Below are 15,445 nucleotides of genomic sequence, written 5' to 3' on the forward strand. Positions count from 1 at the left end.
GGAGGGTCCTATGCCCACGGAGTCTCGCTGATTGCTAGCACAGCAGTCTGAGATCAAACTGCAAGGCGGCAGCCAGGCTAGGGGAGGGGCGCCCGCCATTGCCCAGGCTTGCTTAGGTAAACAAAGCAGCCAGGAAGCTCGAACTAGGTGGAGCCTAACACAGCTCAAGGAGGCCTGCCTGCCTCTGTAGGCTCCACCTCTGGGGGCAGGGCACAGACAAACAAAAAGTCAGCAGGAACCTCTGCAGACTTAAATGTCCCTCTCTGACAGCTTTGAAGAGAGTAGCGGTTCTCCCAGCATGCAGCTGGAGATCTCAGAACGGGCAGACTGCCTCCTAAAGTGGGTCCCTGACCCCCGAGCAGCCTAACTGGGAGGCACCCCCAGTAGGGACAGACTGACACCTCACTTGGCCAGGTACTCCTCTGAGACAAAACTTCCAGAGGAACTATCAGACAGCTGAATTTGCGGTCCCATGAAAATCCGCTGTTCTGAAGCCACCGCTGCTGACACCCAGCCAAACAAGGTCTGGAGTGGACCTCTAGCAAACTCCAACAGACCTGCAGCTGAGGGTCCTGTCGGGTAGAAGGAAAACTAACAAACAGAAAGGACATCCACACCAAAAACCCATCTGTACATCACCATCATCAAAGACCAAAAGTAGATAAAACCACAAAGATGGGGAAAAAACAGAGCAGAAAAACTGGAAACTCTAAAAAGCAGACCACCTCTCCACCTCCAAAGGAACGCAGTTCCTCACCAGCAACGGAACAAAGCTGGACAGAGTATGACTTTGACGAGTTGAGAGAAGAAGGCTTCAGACGATCAAACTACTCCAAGCTACGGGAGGAAATTCAAAACAATGGCAAAGAAGTTTAAAACTTTGAAAAAAAAAAAATAGACGAATGGATAACTAGAATAACCAATGAAGAGAAAGGCTTAAATGAGCTGATGGAGCTGAAAGCCAAGTTTCGAGAACTACGCGAAGATTGCAGAAGCCTCGGTAGCCAATGCGATCAACTGGAAGAAAGGGTATCAGTGATGGAAGATGAAATGAATGAAATGAAGCGAGAAGGTAAGTTTGGAGAAAAAAGAATAAAAAGAAATGAACAAAGCCTCCAAGAAATATGGGACTATGTGAAAAGATCAAACCTACGTCTGATTGGTGTACCTGAAAGTGACGGGGAGAATGGAACCAAGTTGGAAAACACGCTGCAGGATATTATCCAGGAGAACTTCCCCAATCTAGCAAGGCAGGCCAACATTCAGATTCAGGAAATACAGAGAATGCCACAAAGATACTCCTCGAGAAGAGCAACTCCAAGACACATAATTGTCAGATTCATCAAAGTTGAAAAGAAGGAAAAAATGTTAAAGGCGGCCAGAGAGAAAGGTCGGGTTACCCACAAAGGGAAGCCCATCAGACTAACAGCTGATCTCTCGGCAGAAACTCTACAAGCCAGAAGAGAGTGGGGGCCGATATTCAACATTCTTAAAGAAAAGAATTTTCAACACAGAATTTCATATCCAGCCAAACTAAGCTTCATAAGTGAAGGAGAAATAAAATACTTTACAGACAAGCAAATGCTGAGTGATTTTGTCACCACCAGGCCTGCCCTAAAAGAGCTCCTGAAGGAAGCACTAAACATGGAAAGGAACAATCGGTACCAGCCACTGCAAAAACATGCCAAATTGTAAAGACCATCGAGGCTAGGAAGAAACTGCATCAACTAACAAGCAAAATAACCAACTAACATCATAATGACAGGATCAAATTCACACATAACAATATTAACTTTAAATGTAAATGGGCTAAATGCTCCAATTAAAAGACACAGACTGAAAAATTGGATAAGGAGTCAACACCCATCAGTGTGCTGTATTCAGGAAACCCATCTCACGTGCAGAGACACACATAGACTCAAAATAAAGGGATGGAGGAAGATCTATCAAGCAAATGGAAAACAAAAAAAGGCAGGGGTTGCAATCCTAGTCTCTGATAAAATAGACTTTAAACCAACAAAGATCAAAAGAGACAAAGAAGGCCATTACATAATGGTAAAGGGATCAATTCAACAAGAAGAGCTAACTATCCTAAATATATATGCACCCAATACAGGAGCACCCAGATTCATAAAGCAAGTCCTGAGTGACCTACAAAGAGACTTAAACTCCCACACAATAACAATGGGAGATTTTAACACCCCACTGTCAACATTAGACAGATCAACCAGACAGAAAGTTAACAAGGATATCCAGGAATTGAACTCAGCTCTGCACAAAGTGGACCTAAGAGACATCTACAGAACTCTCCACCCCAGATCAACAGAATATACATTTTTTTCAGCACCACATCACACCTATTCCAAAATTGACCACATAGTTGGAAGTAAAGCTCTCCTCAGCAAATGTAAAAGAACAGAAATTATAATAAACTGTCTCTCAGACCACAGTGCAATCAAACTAGAACTCAGGATTAAGAAACTCACTCAAAACCGCTCAACTACATGGCAACTGAACAACCTGCTCCTGAATGACTACTGGGTACATAACGAAATGAAGGCAGAAATAAAGATGTTCTTTGAAACCAACAAGAACAAAGACACAACATACCAGAATCTCTGGGACACATTCAAAGCAGTATGTAGAGGGAAATTTATAGCACTAAATGCCCAGAAGAGAAAGCAGGAAAGATCCAAAATTGACACCCTAATGCCATAATTAAAAGAACTAGAAAAGCAAGAGCAAACACATTCAAAAGCTAGCAGAAAGCTAGAAATAACTAAAATCAGAGCAGAACTGAAGGAAATAGAGACACAAAAAACCCTTCAAAAAATTAATGAATCCAGGAGCTGGTTTTCTGAAAAGATCAACAAAATTGATAGACCGCTAGGAAGACTAATAAAGAAGAAAACAGAGAAGAATCAAATAGATGCAATGAAAAATGAAAAAGGGGATATCACCACCGATCCCACAGAAATACAATCTACCATCAGAGAATACTACAAACACCTCTATGCAAATAAACTAGAAAATCCAGAAGAAATGGATAAATTCCTTGACAAATACACTCTCCCAAGACCAAATCAGGAAGAAGTTGAATCTCTGAATAGACCAATAACAGGCTCTGAAATTGTGGCAATAATCAATAGCTTACCAATCAAAAAGAGTCCAGGACCTGATGGATTCACAGCCAAATTCTACCAGAGGTACAAGGAGGAACTGGTACCATTCCTTACTGAAACTATTCCAATCAATAGAAGAAGAGGGAATCCTCCCTAACACATTTTATGAGGACAGCGTCTTCCTGATACCAAAGCCTGGCAGAGACACAACCAAAAAAGAGAATTTCAGACCAATATCCTTGATGAACATTGATGCAAAAATCCTCAATAAAATACTGGCAAACCGAATCTAGCAGCACATCAAAAAGCTTATCCACCACGATCAAGTGGGCTTCATCCCTGGGATGCAAGGCTGGTTCAACATACGCAAATCAATAAATGTAATCCAGCATATAAACAGAACCAAAGACAAAAACCACATGATTATCTCAATAGATGCAGAAAAGGCCTTTGACAAAATTCAACAACCGTTCATGCTAAAGACTCTCAATAAATTAGGTATTGATGGAACGTATCTCAAAATAATAAGAGCTATCTATGACAAACCCACGGCCAATATCAAACTGAATGGGCAAAAACTGGAAGCATTCCCTTTGAAAACTGGCACAAGACAGGGATGCCCTCTCTCACCACTCCTATTCAACATAGTGCTGGAGGTTCTGGCCAGGGCAATCAGGCAGGAGAAGGAAATGAAGGGTATTCAATTAGGAAAAGAGGAAGTCAAATTGTCCCTGTTTGCAGATGACATGATTGTATATCTAGAAAACCCCATCGTCTCAGCCCAAAATCTCCTTAAGCTGATAAGCAACTTCAGCAAAGTCTCAGGATACAAAATCAATGCACAAAAATCACAAGCATTCTTGTACACCAATCACAGACAACAGAGAGCCAAATCATGAGTGAACTCCCATTCACAATTGCTTCAAAGAGAATAAAATACCTAGGAATCCAACTTACAAGGGATGTGAAGGACCTCTTCAAGGAGAACTACAAACCACTGCTCAATGAAATCAAAGAGGATACAAACAAATGGAAGAACATTCCATGCTCATGGGTTGGAAGAATCAATATCATGAGAATGGCCATACTGCCCAAGGTAATTTATAGATTCAATGCCATCCCCATCAAGCTACCAATGACTTTCTTCACAGAATTGGAAAAAACTACTTTAAAGTTCATATGGAAGCAAAAAAGAGCCCACATCGCCAAGTCAATCCTAAGCCAAAAGAACAAAGCTGGAGGCATCACGCTACCTGACTTCAAACTATACTACAAGGCTACAGTAACCAAAACAGCATGGTACTGGTACCACAACAGAGACATAGATCAATGGAACAGAACAGAGCCCTCAGAAATAATGCCGCATATCTACAACTATCTGATCTTTGACAAACCTGACAAAAAACAAGCAATGGGGAAAGGATTCCCTATTTAATAAATGGTGCTGGGAAAACTGGCTAGCCATATGTAGAAAGCTGAAACTGGATCCCTTCCTTACACCTTATACAAAAATTAATTCAAGATGGATTAAAGACTTACATGTTAGACCTAAAACCATAAAAACCCTAGAAGAAAACCTAGGCAATACCATTCAGGACAGAGGCATGGGCAGGGACTTCATGTCTTAAACACCAAAAGCAATGGCAACAAAAGCCAAAATTGACAAATGGGATCTAATTAAACTAAAGAGCTTCTGCACAGCAAAAGAAACTATCATCAGAGTGACCAGGCAACCTACAGAATGGGAGAAAATTTTCACAACCTACTCATCTGACAAAGGGCTAATATCCAGAATCTACAATGAACTCGAACAAATTTACAAGAAAAAAACAAACAACCCCATCAAAAAGTGGGCGAAGGACATGAACAGACACTTCTCAAAAGAAGACATTTATGCAGCCAAAAAACACATGCAAAAATGCTTATCATCACTGGCCATCAGAGAAAAACAAATCAAATCCACAATGAGATACCATCTCACACTAGTTAGAATGGCCATCATTAAAAAGTCAGGAAACAACAGGTGCTGGAGAGGATGTGGAGAAATAGGAACACTTTTACACTGTTGGTGGGACTGTCAACTAGTTCAACCATTGTGGAAGTCAGTGTGGCGATTCCTCAGGGATCTAGAACTAGAAATACCATTTGACCCAGCCATCCCATTACTGGGTATATACCCAAAGGACTATAAATCATGCTGCTATAAAGACACATGCACACATGTGTTTACTGCGGCACTATTCACAATAGCAAAGAGTTGGAACCAACCCAAATGTCCAACAACGATAGACTGGATTAAGAAAATGTGGCACATATACACCATGGAATACCATGCAGCCATAAAAAATGATGAGTTCATGTCCTTTGTAGGGACAGGGATGAAACTGGAAACCATCATTCTCAGTAAACTATCGCAAGGACTAAAAACCAAACACCGCATGTTCTCACTCATAGGTGGGAATTGAACAATGAGAACTCATGGACACAGGAAGGGGAACATAACACTCTGCGGACTGTTGTGGGGTGGGGGGGAGGGGGGAGGGACAGCATTTGGAGATATACCTAATGCTAAATGACGAGTTAATAGGTGCAGCAAACCAACGTGGCACATGGATACATTTGTAACAAACCTGCACATTGTGCACATGTACCCTAAAACCTAAAGTATAATAATAAAAAAAAAAAAAGACAGAAAAGAAGACAGCTGTGAAGGAGTATAGATGTTGGAGTAAACAGTTGTGAGAGCAGGTTCATTAGCAAAGGAGAAAAGAGAGCAACTGTCTTTCTTTTTTTTGACAAGGTAATTCATTGAGCTTTTTTTTTTTTTTTTTTTTTTTTGAGATGGAGTCTCACTGTATTGCCCAGGCTGGAGTGCAGTGGCCAGATCTTGGCTCACTGCAACCTCTGCTGCCCGGGTTCAAGCAATTCTCTTGCCTCAGCCTCCTGAGTAGCTGGGATTACAAGCACCTGCCACTGTGCCCGACTAATTTTTGTATTTTTAGTAGAGACGGAGTTTCACCATCTTGGCCAGACTTGTCTTGAACTGCTGACCTCGTGATCCACCCACCTTGGCCTCCCGAAGCACTGGGATTACAGGCATGAGCCACCACACCCAGCCTCCTTGAGCTTTTAATCAAATAATTTTCATGCTCTGAGTTATTAATTAATGGCACTTTCAAGTACTACTTACCTCAATCCAAACTTAATATGTTAATTGACAAGAGTATTGCCACATATGACATATATATATATATATATATATATATATATATATATATGAGAAAGTTGTCCTTATCCAGCCGTTAAGTGTTCAAAATCTAATAAATTTTTCTACTTGGAATCTCATAAGAAATATCAGGTCCATGGACAACAACATCAGTTCTCTTGTCCATTCCTTCTAGTCAATGGCTTAAGGATATCAACTTCCAGATGCTGTGGTTTCATTTCATCAAGTGCCTGACAGCTTTCTGAAATTTCCTCTTTGCCCTTCAGACCATCCACAGGTGTGGAGGGTACAGTCACTTTCTGTGACAGCTTAGCAGATGACCTAAGACCAGACGGTGTAAGACTGAGAAGAGGAGGAAAGTCACAGAGGCAGCGCAGATTGCTCAGGGCAAACACACGGAATCCCAGCTTACCAGCAATGCAGCCATGGCAACAGCTTCTCACTAGCCCTGGGGCCAGCCCCACCACACTCAGGGATCAATGGGCTTTCTCTACAGCTGGGAATAGCCTGACTCCACAGCATGGCATGTGGTTTCTTTACCTGCACTGAGGCTTTTTACCTGCAAAACGTACAGATAAAGGACCTGAGATCATTTGCCTGGACTGAAATGATTCTCCTGAATTAGATACTAATATTGAGCCACTCTACACCCTTTGGACACTTGGGTCCCAACTCAGATTTCCTTTGCAACAAGACTGTGAAAACCACTTTGATCTCTTTCTTGCAGGGTCCTTTGCTGGGCAGACAGATGACTCAGTGAAATCTAGCCTATGTATTTGTTACTGGAGAGGAAGTGATTAAGCTTTCCAGGCTGGAACAACATCCACCATCAGGAACTAGGATTGGGTCTTAGGAATGTGCTGTTGCGAATGAGAGGGCCCAGGGAAGTTATTTCTGTGACTAGTGGTGTTACCTTCTATGCAGTGAGGTGGTTTTGACAACCAGTGCATTAGGACCTGCAAAATTGAAGGATGAGGGACTGAAGTGGAAAACATCCCTGACTCGTGCTGGAAAGGGTTAACCCCAGCAAACAGCTTGTTGAATTCAAGGCAGAACTTAAGTTAGTCAGGAAAGAAAGGAGCAGAGTAGACTAGTGATACTCTTACTCCCTTCTCCACCCAACCCAAGGGGAACAGTGTAACTAAACTCATACAGCCTATTCCCAAAGGAGGCAAAATTATCCGGGAGTTGCTAAGCCCCAGAAAAGAGCTAAATTAAATGGATTACACCCCCTGCCCTCCAAAATCAAATGAACACAAAGTTGATCCACCATTTTTGAGTGTAAGGAGCAACAAAACTTCACTGAAGGCATCCAGGTCTGAGCCTGGCTCATTCTTCCTCCTAACTGGCTTCAAAGCTGGCACTCCTAGACTCCATTTTCCTGCTTTTCTAGTTTATGGCCCAGCTTTCTACTTGTTAGAATCATGGCGCCATGCTCTTGCATCCTTCATGCCACCAGCTTCCTCCGCACTCATACTCATCATTAACAGCTCACACATCTCTTGCTGATCAAGGGGGCTCCTCTGCTTTTCAGTGCCTGACTGGGGGCTGTACTGCACATGGGAACAAGGCCTGGCATCTTCCTTTGTCTTTGTTTAAAATCTATTCCCTACAAGTTGCGAGGTTTCCAAGGATAGGATTGTGGGTATGTAAAAATGCATACATGTGCTGCCCGCCAACCCATGCTGCATATTGAATGTGTGTAGGCAACAAAAAATAGTTCTAGTAGTATAGATATGGTAGCTATATGTGAGGCACTAGCTCATTAAATCCTCAAAATGACCTTTCAGGGAGGTATTTATGATCTTTATTTTTAGATGAGGACATTAAGACTCAAAAAAGTTAGATGTCTTGCTTAAGAACATCACTTATAGAGGACAGAGGTGGAATTCAAATCCAGGTTGTCTGACTCAGAAACGGTGTTGGAAGATGTTGAGATGCAGGGTGGCTAGGAGGTGTCCATTCAGGGTAGGGGTAGGGAGAATTTTGAAATAATAGAACCAGCTGGGAGACAGATGGCTCTTTAGTATTACTGGGTATGAACAATTTTCAATAATGCAGTGATGAATTTTTTTTCCATATGGGTGGACCACTCCTATTGTCTTAATAGGCTGGAGACCGTCATGTCTGTATACGGTGTTGGACACTGGAGCAGCCAGGCTACACCTTGGAAGGGAGCTCAACTGAAACACTGATAATGGAAGAGCAAAAAGATGGAAAGAACCTGGGTTTGTTTTTTTACCTTTTCTTTTTTTTTAATTACAAGTTGAGCATCTCTAATATGAAAATCCAAAATCCAAAACACTTCTGGTCCCAAGCATTTTGGATAAGGGATAACCAACATGCATTGTGGTAAAATATATATAACATAAATCTATCATTTTGGCCATATTTAAGTGTACAATTCAGTGATAATAAGTAAATTTCGCAATGTTGTGTGTCATCACCATTACCCATTTCCAGAACGTTTTCAACACCCCAAACAGAAACTGTGTACCCATTAAACAATAATAGCTCCATATTCCTCCCTGCTCTCAGCCCCTGGTAACCTCTATTCTTTCTGTCTCTGTGAATTTACCTCATATAAGTGGAATCATATAATATTTGTCCTTTTGTATCTGGCTTATTTTACTTAGCATAATGTTTTCAAGGTTTACCCATGTTATAGTATGTATCAGAATTTCATTCCTTTTTAGAACTGAATAATATTTCAGTATATGACTGGGATTTTAATGACATATTTCAGCCCCTGTACCTTGGCAGACCTCTTGTTAAGTCAGATATTTTTTTCTTACGGTTTAGGCCATGTGGTGTGGGGTTTTCCTAACTGATACATGAGGTTCAACTAGGGTTCTCCCCTGTAAAGCTCCAGGGTGGGCAATAAGGCCCACAGAGTACTCAAAATGAAAGCTCCCCAGCATAGCACAAAATTTCCCATATTTCCTGATATGTGTATGTACCTAGAAATGTGTGTACACGCACATATGTACACAACACACAAACACATAACGAAGCCCACACCTTTACCTGTTTTCATCCTCAGTTTAGCTATTTTGTTACAATTGATAATTTCAACATATATAATAATTCAGCACTTAACATTTTTCTTCATCATAAAAAAAATATGGAACTCCAAATTGGGTGAGACATTGTGTCTGGTGCTCTATGAAGTACAAATTGATGCTTCATTTCAAAACACTCTTCCACATTCTTCATTGGATTTGAAAATAAACAAGTTTAGTCAAAAGTAAAGAATAAAAAGATTTATTTTAAAAATACTGTTTAGCATCAATTGCCCCAAGTTTGGCAGGCATGAAGAGTGGGCAGTTCATGTTTTATTAGTATATAAAATTGGCTTTACAGGAAGCATTATGGCAAAAAAATGAATACTTATTATGAAAACTGAAAGAGAGAAGTGAGTAGTAAGCTACTATCAGAATGCTACAGCTAAGAAAATGTCACTATGCAATGAAAACCATCTCCTCCTCTAATAAGTACTAATAGAATAGGAGGCTTGACTTACTTGCATGCTCCTCATAGAACGTTTTGGTTCATGGCTACGAAGAGGTAACTGCAAAAAGATGTGTGCAGATCCCAGTACTGGTAGGGGATATACAAGTGGGGATAAGAAGAAAGAAATTAAGCAAAATGTCTTTACTCAAGGATCTCTATAAAAATTTATTTTTAAGAAAGCCTGAGTAAGCATGTATATTTTTTTCGTGTGACTTTAAGCGTAATGACAGCATTAAAAATAAATTACGCTGTCAATATACAAAAAATATCTTTTCATTATAAGCATATATAAAGCCTTCTGCAACTATTATATATCACTTTATCAATCCAAACTTTTTTGCTTGTTCCCTTTTGTGGTCCCTAATTTTTCACATCCTCATAGAGGACAAAGGCCTTTAGAGATCCATCAATTCAACCCTTTCATTTCACAGATAAAGGAGGGTAAATAGTTTGCCCACAGTTACATTCATCCTCAGTGGCAGAAATTGGACTAGAACCAGGTCTCATGATCCTGCAGAGGGCTTTTCTCATTACATGACATGACCCATTCTCCACCCCATCCCTGATCTCAAGTGGACGATGCTCCCTCAATCTCAGATGGGCAGAAGGGCTGTGGAGGAAAGAAACAAGCCTGTTTGGGGCCTCTCTGGCTTGTTAGGAGCATGGGGCTCTAGAAAAGGAGGTAATAAAATACATCTCCTTCTATCCAAAGTCTTTACAAATAACCTGTCACACACACACATGCACACAGTCAGGCTACTTTGAAGACCTAAATGAGAAATACTTCCTGAGAAGAGAATTTTGTGTGAGGGAAACTTTTAAAGCTTCCATAAGAGGTTTTTGATTTAAAAAGTGAGTATCTGGCCACTCACACAGTTATACGCCTTTTAGAAGCTCTGCAAATAAAGCCATAGTTACAGATGATGACTAATATGAAGAGCTTTAAGCCCCAGGGGACGTCTGAACACCACTCCACGAAGTCCCTAACTACCACACTATCAAATGGGCTGTGAATTGGTGGTGGGAAATGCCTCCGAATATGCAGATTTCAGCAGAAAATATATTTGACTGGGTTCTTTTAAAAAGTTCCACCATTCTCACATCTATTTCTGATTTTATATGCATCAACACTCAACATGCTAAATGTTCTATTCTGGCAATTCATATTTCTGGGTGATAGTACCCAAATGCTTATTGCAACATCCATGAGAGGTGCCTCAGGAGGAAGTGTGATCAGATCTCCTGGGGCCATTTTTTTCTGTGTCCTCTGAGATCAAAATTCAGAGAATAAAAGTGTTGTCACATTTTTAAAAATGTCTGTCATACAAGTTTTTGTTCAAGGTTCAATACGAGGATATAGATTGAGAATTCCTTTTTCATATCCATGAACTAGGAAAATTGTGAAAGAAAAGTCCTTGAAACTCTGACAATGTCAAGTTTACTGAAACATCAAAAAGTACCACAGTTTTATAGATTGTCCTGCAGAAATTTATCTTTCTTGTGCTCCACAGGTTTCTTTAAGGCGAAGACTCTCTTTTATTTAAACATTTCCTAGAAACTGCTTTCTCAAGTGAAGATTAATCATTTGGTTTACAAAACAGGAGCCAGCCACATATTACATGTTTCATCTCAGGCAATAAATTGTCTTTGTACCATATTTCTTGTCTCTTTCCATATAGTTTGTTGTGTCTTATACACAGACTCCTGAAAAATTCTTTCTACTTGTGTAGGAAAGCCACGACTTTCTTCCTCTAAGGCATTGATGGTTTGGAGGACAAAGGGAGTCCTTTCTCGGGGAAGGGGATTGTTCAGGGGCCGCATGGGTATAACAGAGTTGTATTTATGCTGCCTGTTAACGGAGTTCATTAGGGACGTATAGAACTGGAAATTACACCAGGTATCTCTTAAAAAGTTTTCAGTCAGTAATAAGATTGTCCATGCAGACCCATTTACAGCATCATCTAAATTCTGTAAATGCTGTCTGCCACATGGCATCTCAGCAAAGATTATTCCAGGTTTGATACCAAAGTCATCTTGTAGCAGATTCTGGACTCTGAGGGCTTCATCTGTGTCATCTTCTGCATGCAATATCACAAATTTGAGGAACACCTCTTCTTCAGCTTCTTCAAGCATCTCTTCCACGCTCTGAGCTCCCTCCTGCTTTCCTGCTGGCCCCTCTGTTGTATTGCTGTGGTCAGCAACATTATACAAGGATAGATCTTCAGACTTCTTGGAATCTGACTCATGATATCCTGGACTTGTATCCACACTGTGCCTTTTACCCCAAGAGAGAGAAGGAGGGCAGGAATTTATTTTAGACTTCCCGATACCCATTATAAATATCCAAGGCAGAAGAGGAAAACTTTATGTATTTCTCAGCATTTCTTTTCAATCTAAAAGAAGTAACAAAATAGAAGAATATTATAAATTTAATCAAAACATTAAAAATGGAAACTTTCATTCAACCTGAAAAGCTCAAAAAGATTATAATAGATCCAAATACATAAATGACAAACAGATAATTGGGAAGCTAAACTACTAATCTTTTGTGAGCTTCACAAGGGCTATCACAGGCAGCGAAGGGAACGTTAAATAAAGGGTCCAGTTTAATACAATAGGAGACATTCGGAAAATGTAAATGGTGTTATATTAGCACTACAAACCTCCAGACTGAAATAAACTACATTGGTATTTTCGTGATAGGTACCATACCACTTTATCTTTTTATGCAGTTTAAATCTAATTTCTCCATTATCAAATTACCATGTAGACTAGAAACAGGAAAATATAAAGAAACTGAATATTCAAATGTTAAGCATAAATATATTTCTGTGTCAAGCACAAACAAAATAGAACACAAATATCCTAACGATGACTGGCAGCATCTCTACCGACAGCATAAACAGAAGATCTGAAATGTCAAGTGAAATGATGTCCAGGATTCACTGGTTCAGAGCTTTTTTTGTTTGTCTGGAGTCAGGCATTGTGGTGATGGTGAATCTAATGGAGAATAAATTATAATAAGAGTGTGTGAAAAGTAAGAAATATCTTTTTCCAATGAATCCTGTAACTACTGAAGAAAATATATTTATTCACCTAGGGAAAAATTAACATCTCAGTTTGGAAATGAACTCTAGAAACAAAGACTTGAGACTTTCTCCAGTGAAATCAACAAAGAATGATTATAGTCTAGACTCATTCTTGTTTTTGTTATTTATTTATTCATTTATTTATTTATTTTTTGAGATAAGGTCTGGCTCTGTTGCCCAGGATGGAGTGCAGTGGTGTGATCTCAACTCATTGCAACCTCTGCCTCTCAGGCTCAAGCCATACTCCCACCTCAGCTTCTGGAGTAGCTGGGACTACAGGTATATGCCACCACACCTGGCTAATTTTTTGTTTGTTTGTTTGTTTGTTTTTTGGTAGAGATGGGGTTTCATATGTTGCCCAGGCTGGTCTCGAACTCCTGGGCTCAAGCAATCCTCCTGCCTCAGCCTCTCAAAGCTCTGGGATTACAGGTATGAGCTACCGTGTCTGGCCTAGACTCATTCTTTTATTTAAAAAAATTCTAAATTCAAAGTGGAAGAACTAGATCAACTGTGAAAGAAAAGTATACCATGTGAATCTAATTTAAATAACTCTGCAGAAAATGTTGGCAATATTCCTAATAAAATCCCCCAAACAGGCAGTTTCAAGGGGGAATTCTTTTACTAAAAGACAGAACATTTAGAATATATAAATACAGATTTCATATTTTCAAATGTGAGCCACAGGCTATATTCCAGAGCATTTTTACTTATTCTTTATGGGCAAAGGCCAGACCTCAAGAAGAAATTATAACATTCGTAACAACATAAGTAACATGGCTACATATGCCTAAATAATTCAGGTTTAGAAGAAACTGTTCAACAAAAGTTGTGAAAACTGTCATGGGAACAAAAACCAAGGAAAAAAACATAGAGAATTTCATTCAATGTATGTGAGTAAAAATGTTTGCAGCTGCCTCTGACTAGTGAGGAAACTGCTGACCACTCCCTGTCATTCACTCTGTACTTTAGGTTCTCGCTCCATGGTATATTGTGCTAGTTACCAAGAGGTATTCTAAGGCATAATAACTCTAAAATGTGACATATATCCATCCAAAATAATAAAACCAAATTAATTTGGACTCCCTTCATTGATTAGGATTCACTGCTGACTTTTGTTACTGCATTATAAAATAAGGGTTTTGCTATGCAAAGTTGCAGAAAGAAGTTTCCCCTGAATGAGAAAACAATTGTTAAACCATCCAGAGGCATCTATTTTCTGTCAATTAAAATGATCTACACTTATCACTGAATTCAACACCATTATCTTAGTCACTAGCTGGTACAGACAAGTGCTTTGAAGGAATATAACCGCTATTTGTAAAGAACATGAAAAACTTCTAGGGTAAGATAGTGTGTCAAGGCAGATCACAAAATCTTTTAAAATAAAAACAAAGAATTACAACTTCGACATATTTTTCTTAAATACCAGTTAGCAAAAAAGAGCAAAAGACTTCAGAAATCTATGATGTGTTCCAACTTCTAAGCAGTGTCACCCACCTAATCAGACTGAGAGAAAAAAGCTAGTGGCAATGTCTATAAAACTTTACTATAACCTTCTAATCTGGAGGGAGGGAGTAAGGAGACTGCCAAGGGAACAAGCTGTGGACAGTTGTGCTGTTCCCACCACCACTGTGACTCAGACATGGAGAGATGGTCAGGATTCATTACTGCAGTGTGGTTCCCAGGGTTGGGAGGAAGTGAGAGGACAGGACTGTGCTTCACTGTGGGCCAATTAACTCCATCAATAAAAAGGGCTCTATTGGAAAAAAGGAAAGGCATGGCGTGCTGAAGGAAATCTGGGGAAGGTTGGCCAAAGGAATCCTGGAAAGCCTCCTTTAAAGTCCTCCTCCTCCATCAGAACAATAAACACCAGGCTTAAAAAATTTAGGTTTCACCTCCTTGCTTCAGCGAAATGGAAGGAGAGTGAGGGTGCCACTTGGGAGACGCATGTGAGACCACTGTTCATAAAAATTAAAATGTGTATGTATATAGATTTTCATTTACTTTTTTTAAAAAAAGGTGGTGTGTCTCCATCCATCCTGTTACTTATTCCCATGGTCTCCTGCTGGTGGCCACTTTTATCAGTTTCTCCTGCATCTTTCCACTGTTTCTCTATGAATATATATTCTTATTTTTCTTTCCTTTTTTCAAAAATGTCCCAAAATTCAAAATAAGAATATTTTGAAAGAATATTCTTGTTATTCTTTCCTTTTCAAAAAAAGTATCATTATTCATATGTATACATGACATATAAATCCCAAACAGCAGTGGATAAACATTAGTATACATTGCTTTTTCCCTTTATATCTTCAGAACTTTCCATAACAGCACATAGAGAACTTCCTCTTATTTACAACTATATAATCATGCAGCATGTAGCTATCCCATAATCATTCCCTGTTCTTGGATATTTGAGTTGTTTCCAGTCTACTATTAGGACAAACTATGCTGCAATGGATAATTCTGTACAAAAAGCATTTCGTATGTGTGTAAGT

The 15,445-nt window shown here is 39.7% G+C and overlaps 1 protein-coding gene across 1 annotated transcript; it reads right to left on the bottom strand.

Moving 5' to 3' along the window:
- Positions 1–9,596: 9,596 nt before the first annotated feature.
- TICAM2 (toll like receptor adaptor molecule 2) lies at positions 9,597–12,250 on the bottom strand. The gene has a single exon (XM_030817931.1). It carries the CDS (start codon positions 12,193–12,195, stop codon positions 11,491–11,493), a length of 705 nt encoding a protein of 234 aa, XP_030673791.1. The 5' UTR covers positions 12,196–12,250; the 3' UTR covers positions 9,597–11,490.
- Between the last annotated feature and the right edge of the window lie 3,195 nt (positions 12,251–15,445).

This window comes from Nomascus leucogenys, chromosome 2, assembly GCF_006542625.1.
Source record: "Nomascus leucogenys isolate Asia chromosome 2, Asia_NLE_v1, whole genome shotgun sequence".
In the NCBI taxonomy this organism is placed as follows: Eukaryota; Metazoa; Chordata; class Mammalia; order Primates; family Hylobatidae; genus Nomascus; species Nomascus leucogenys.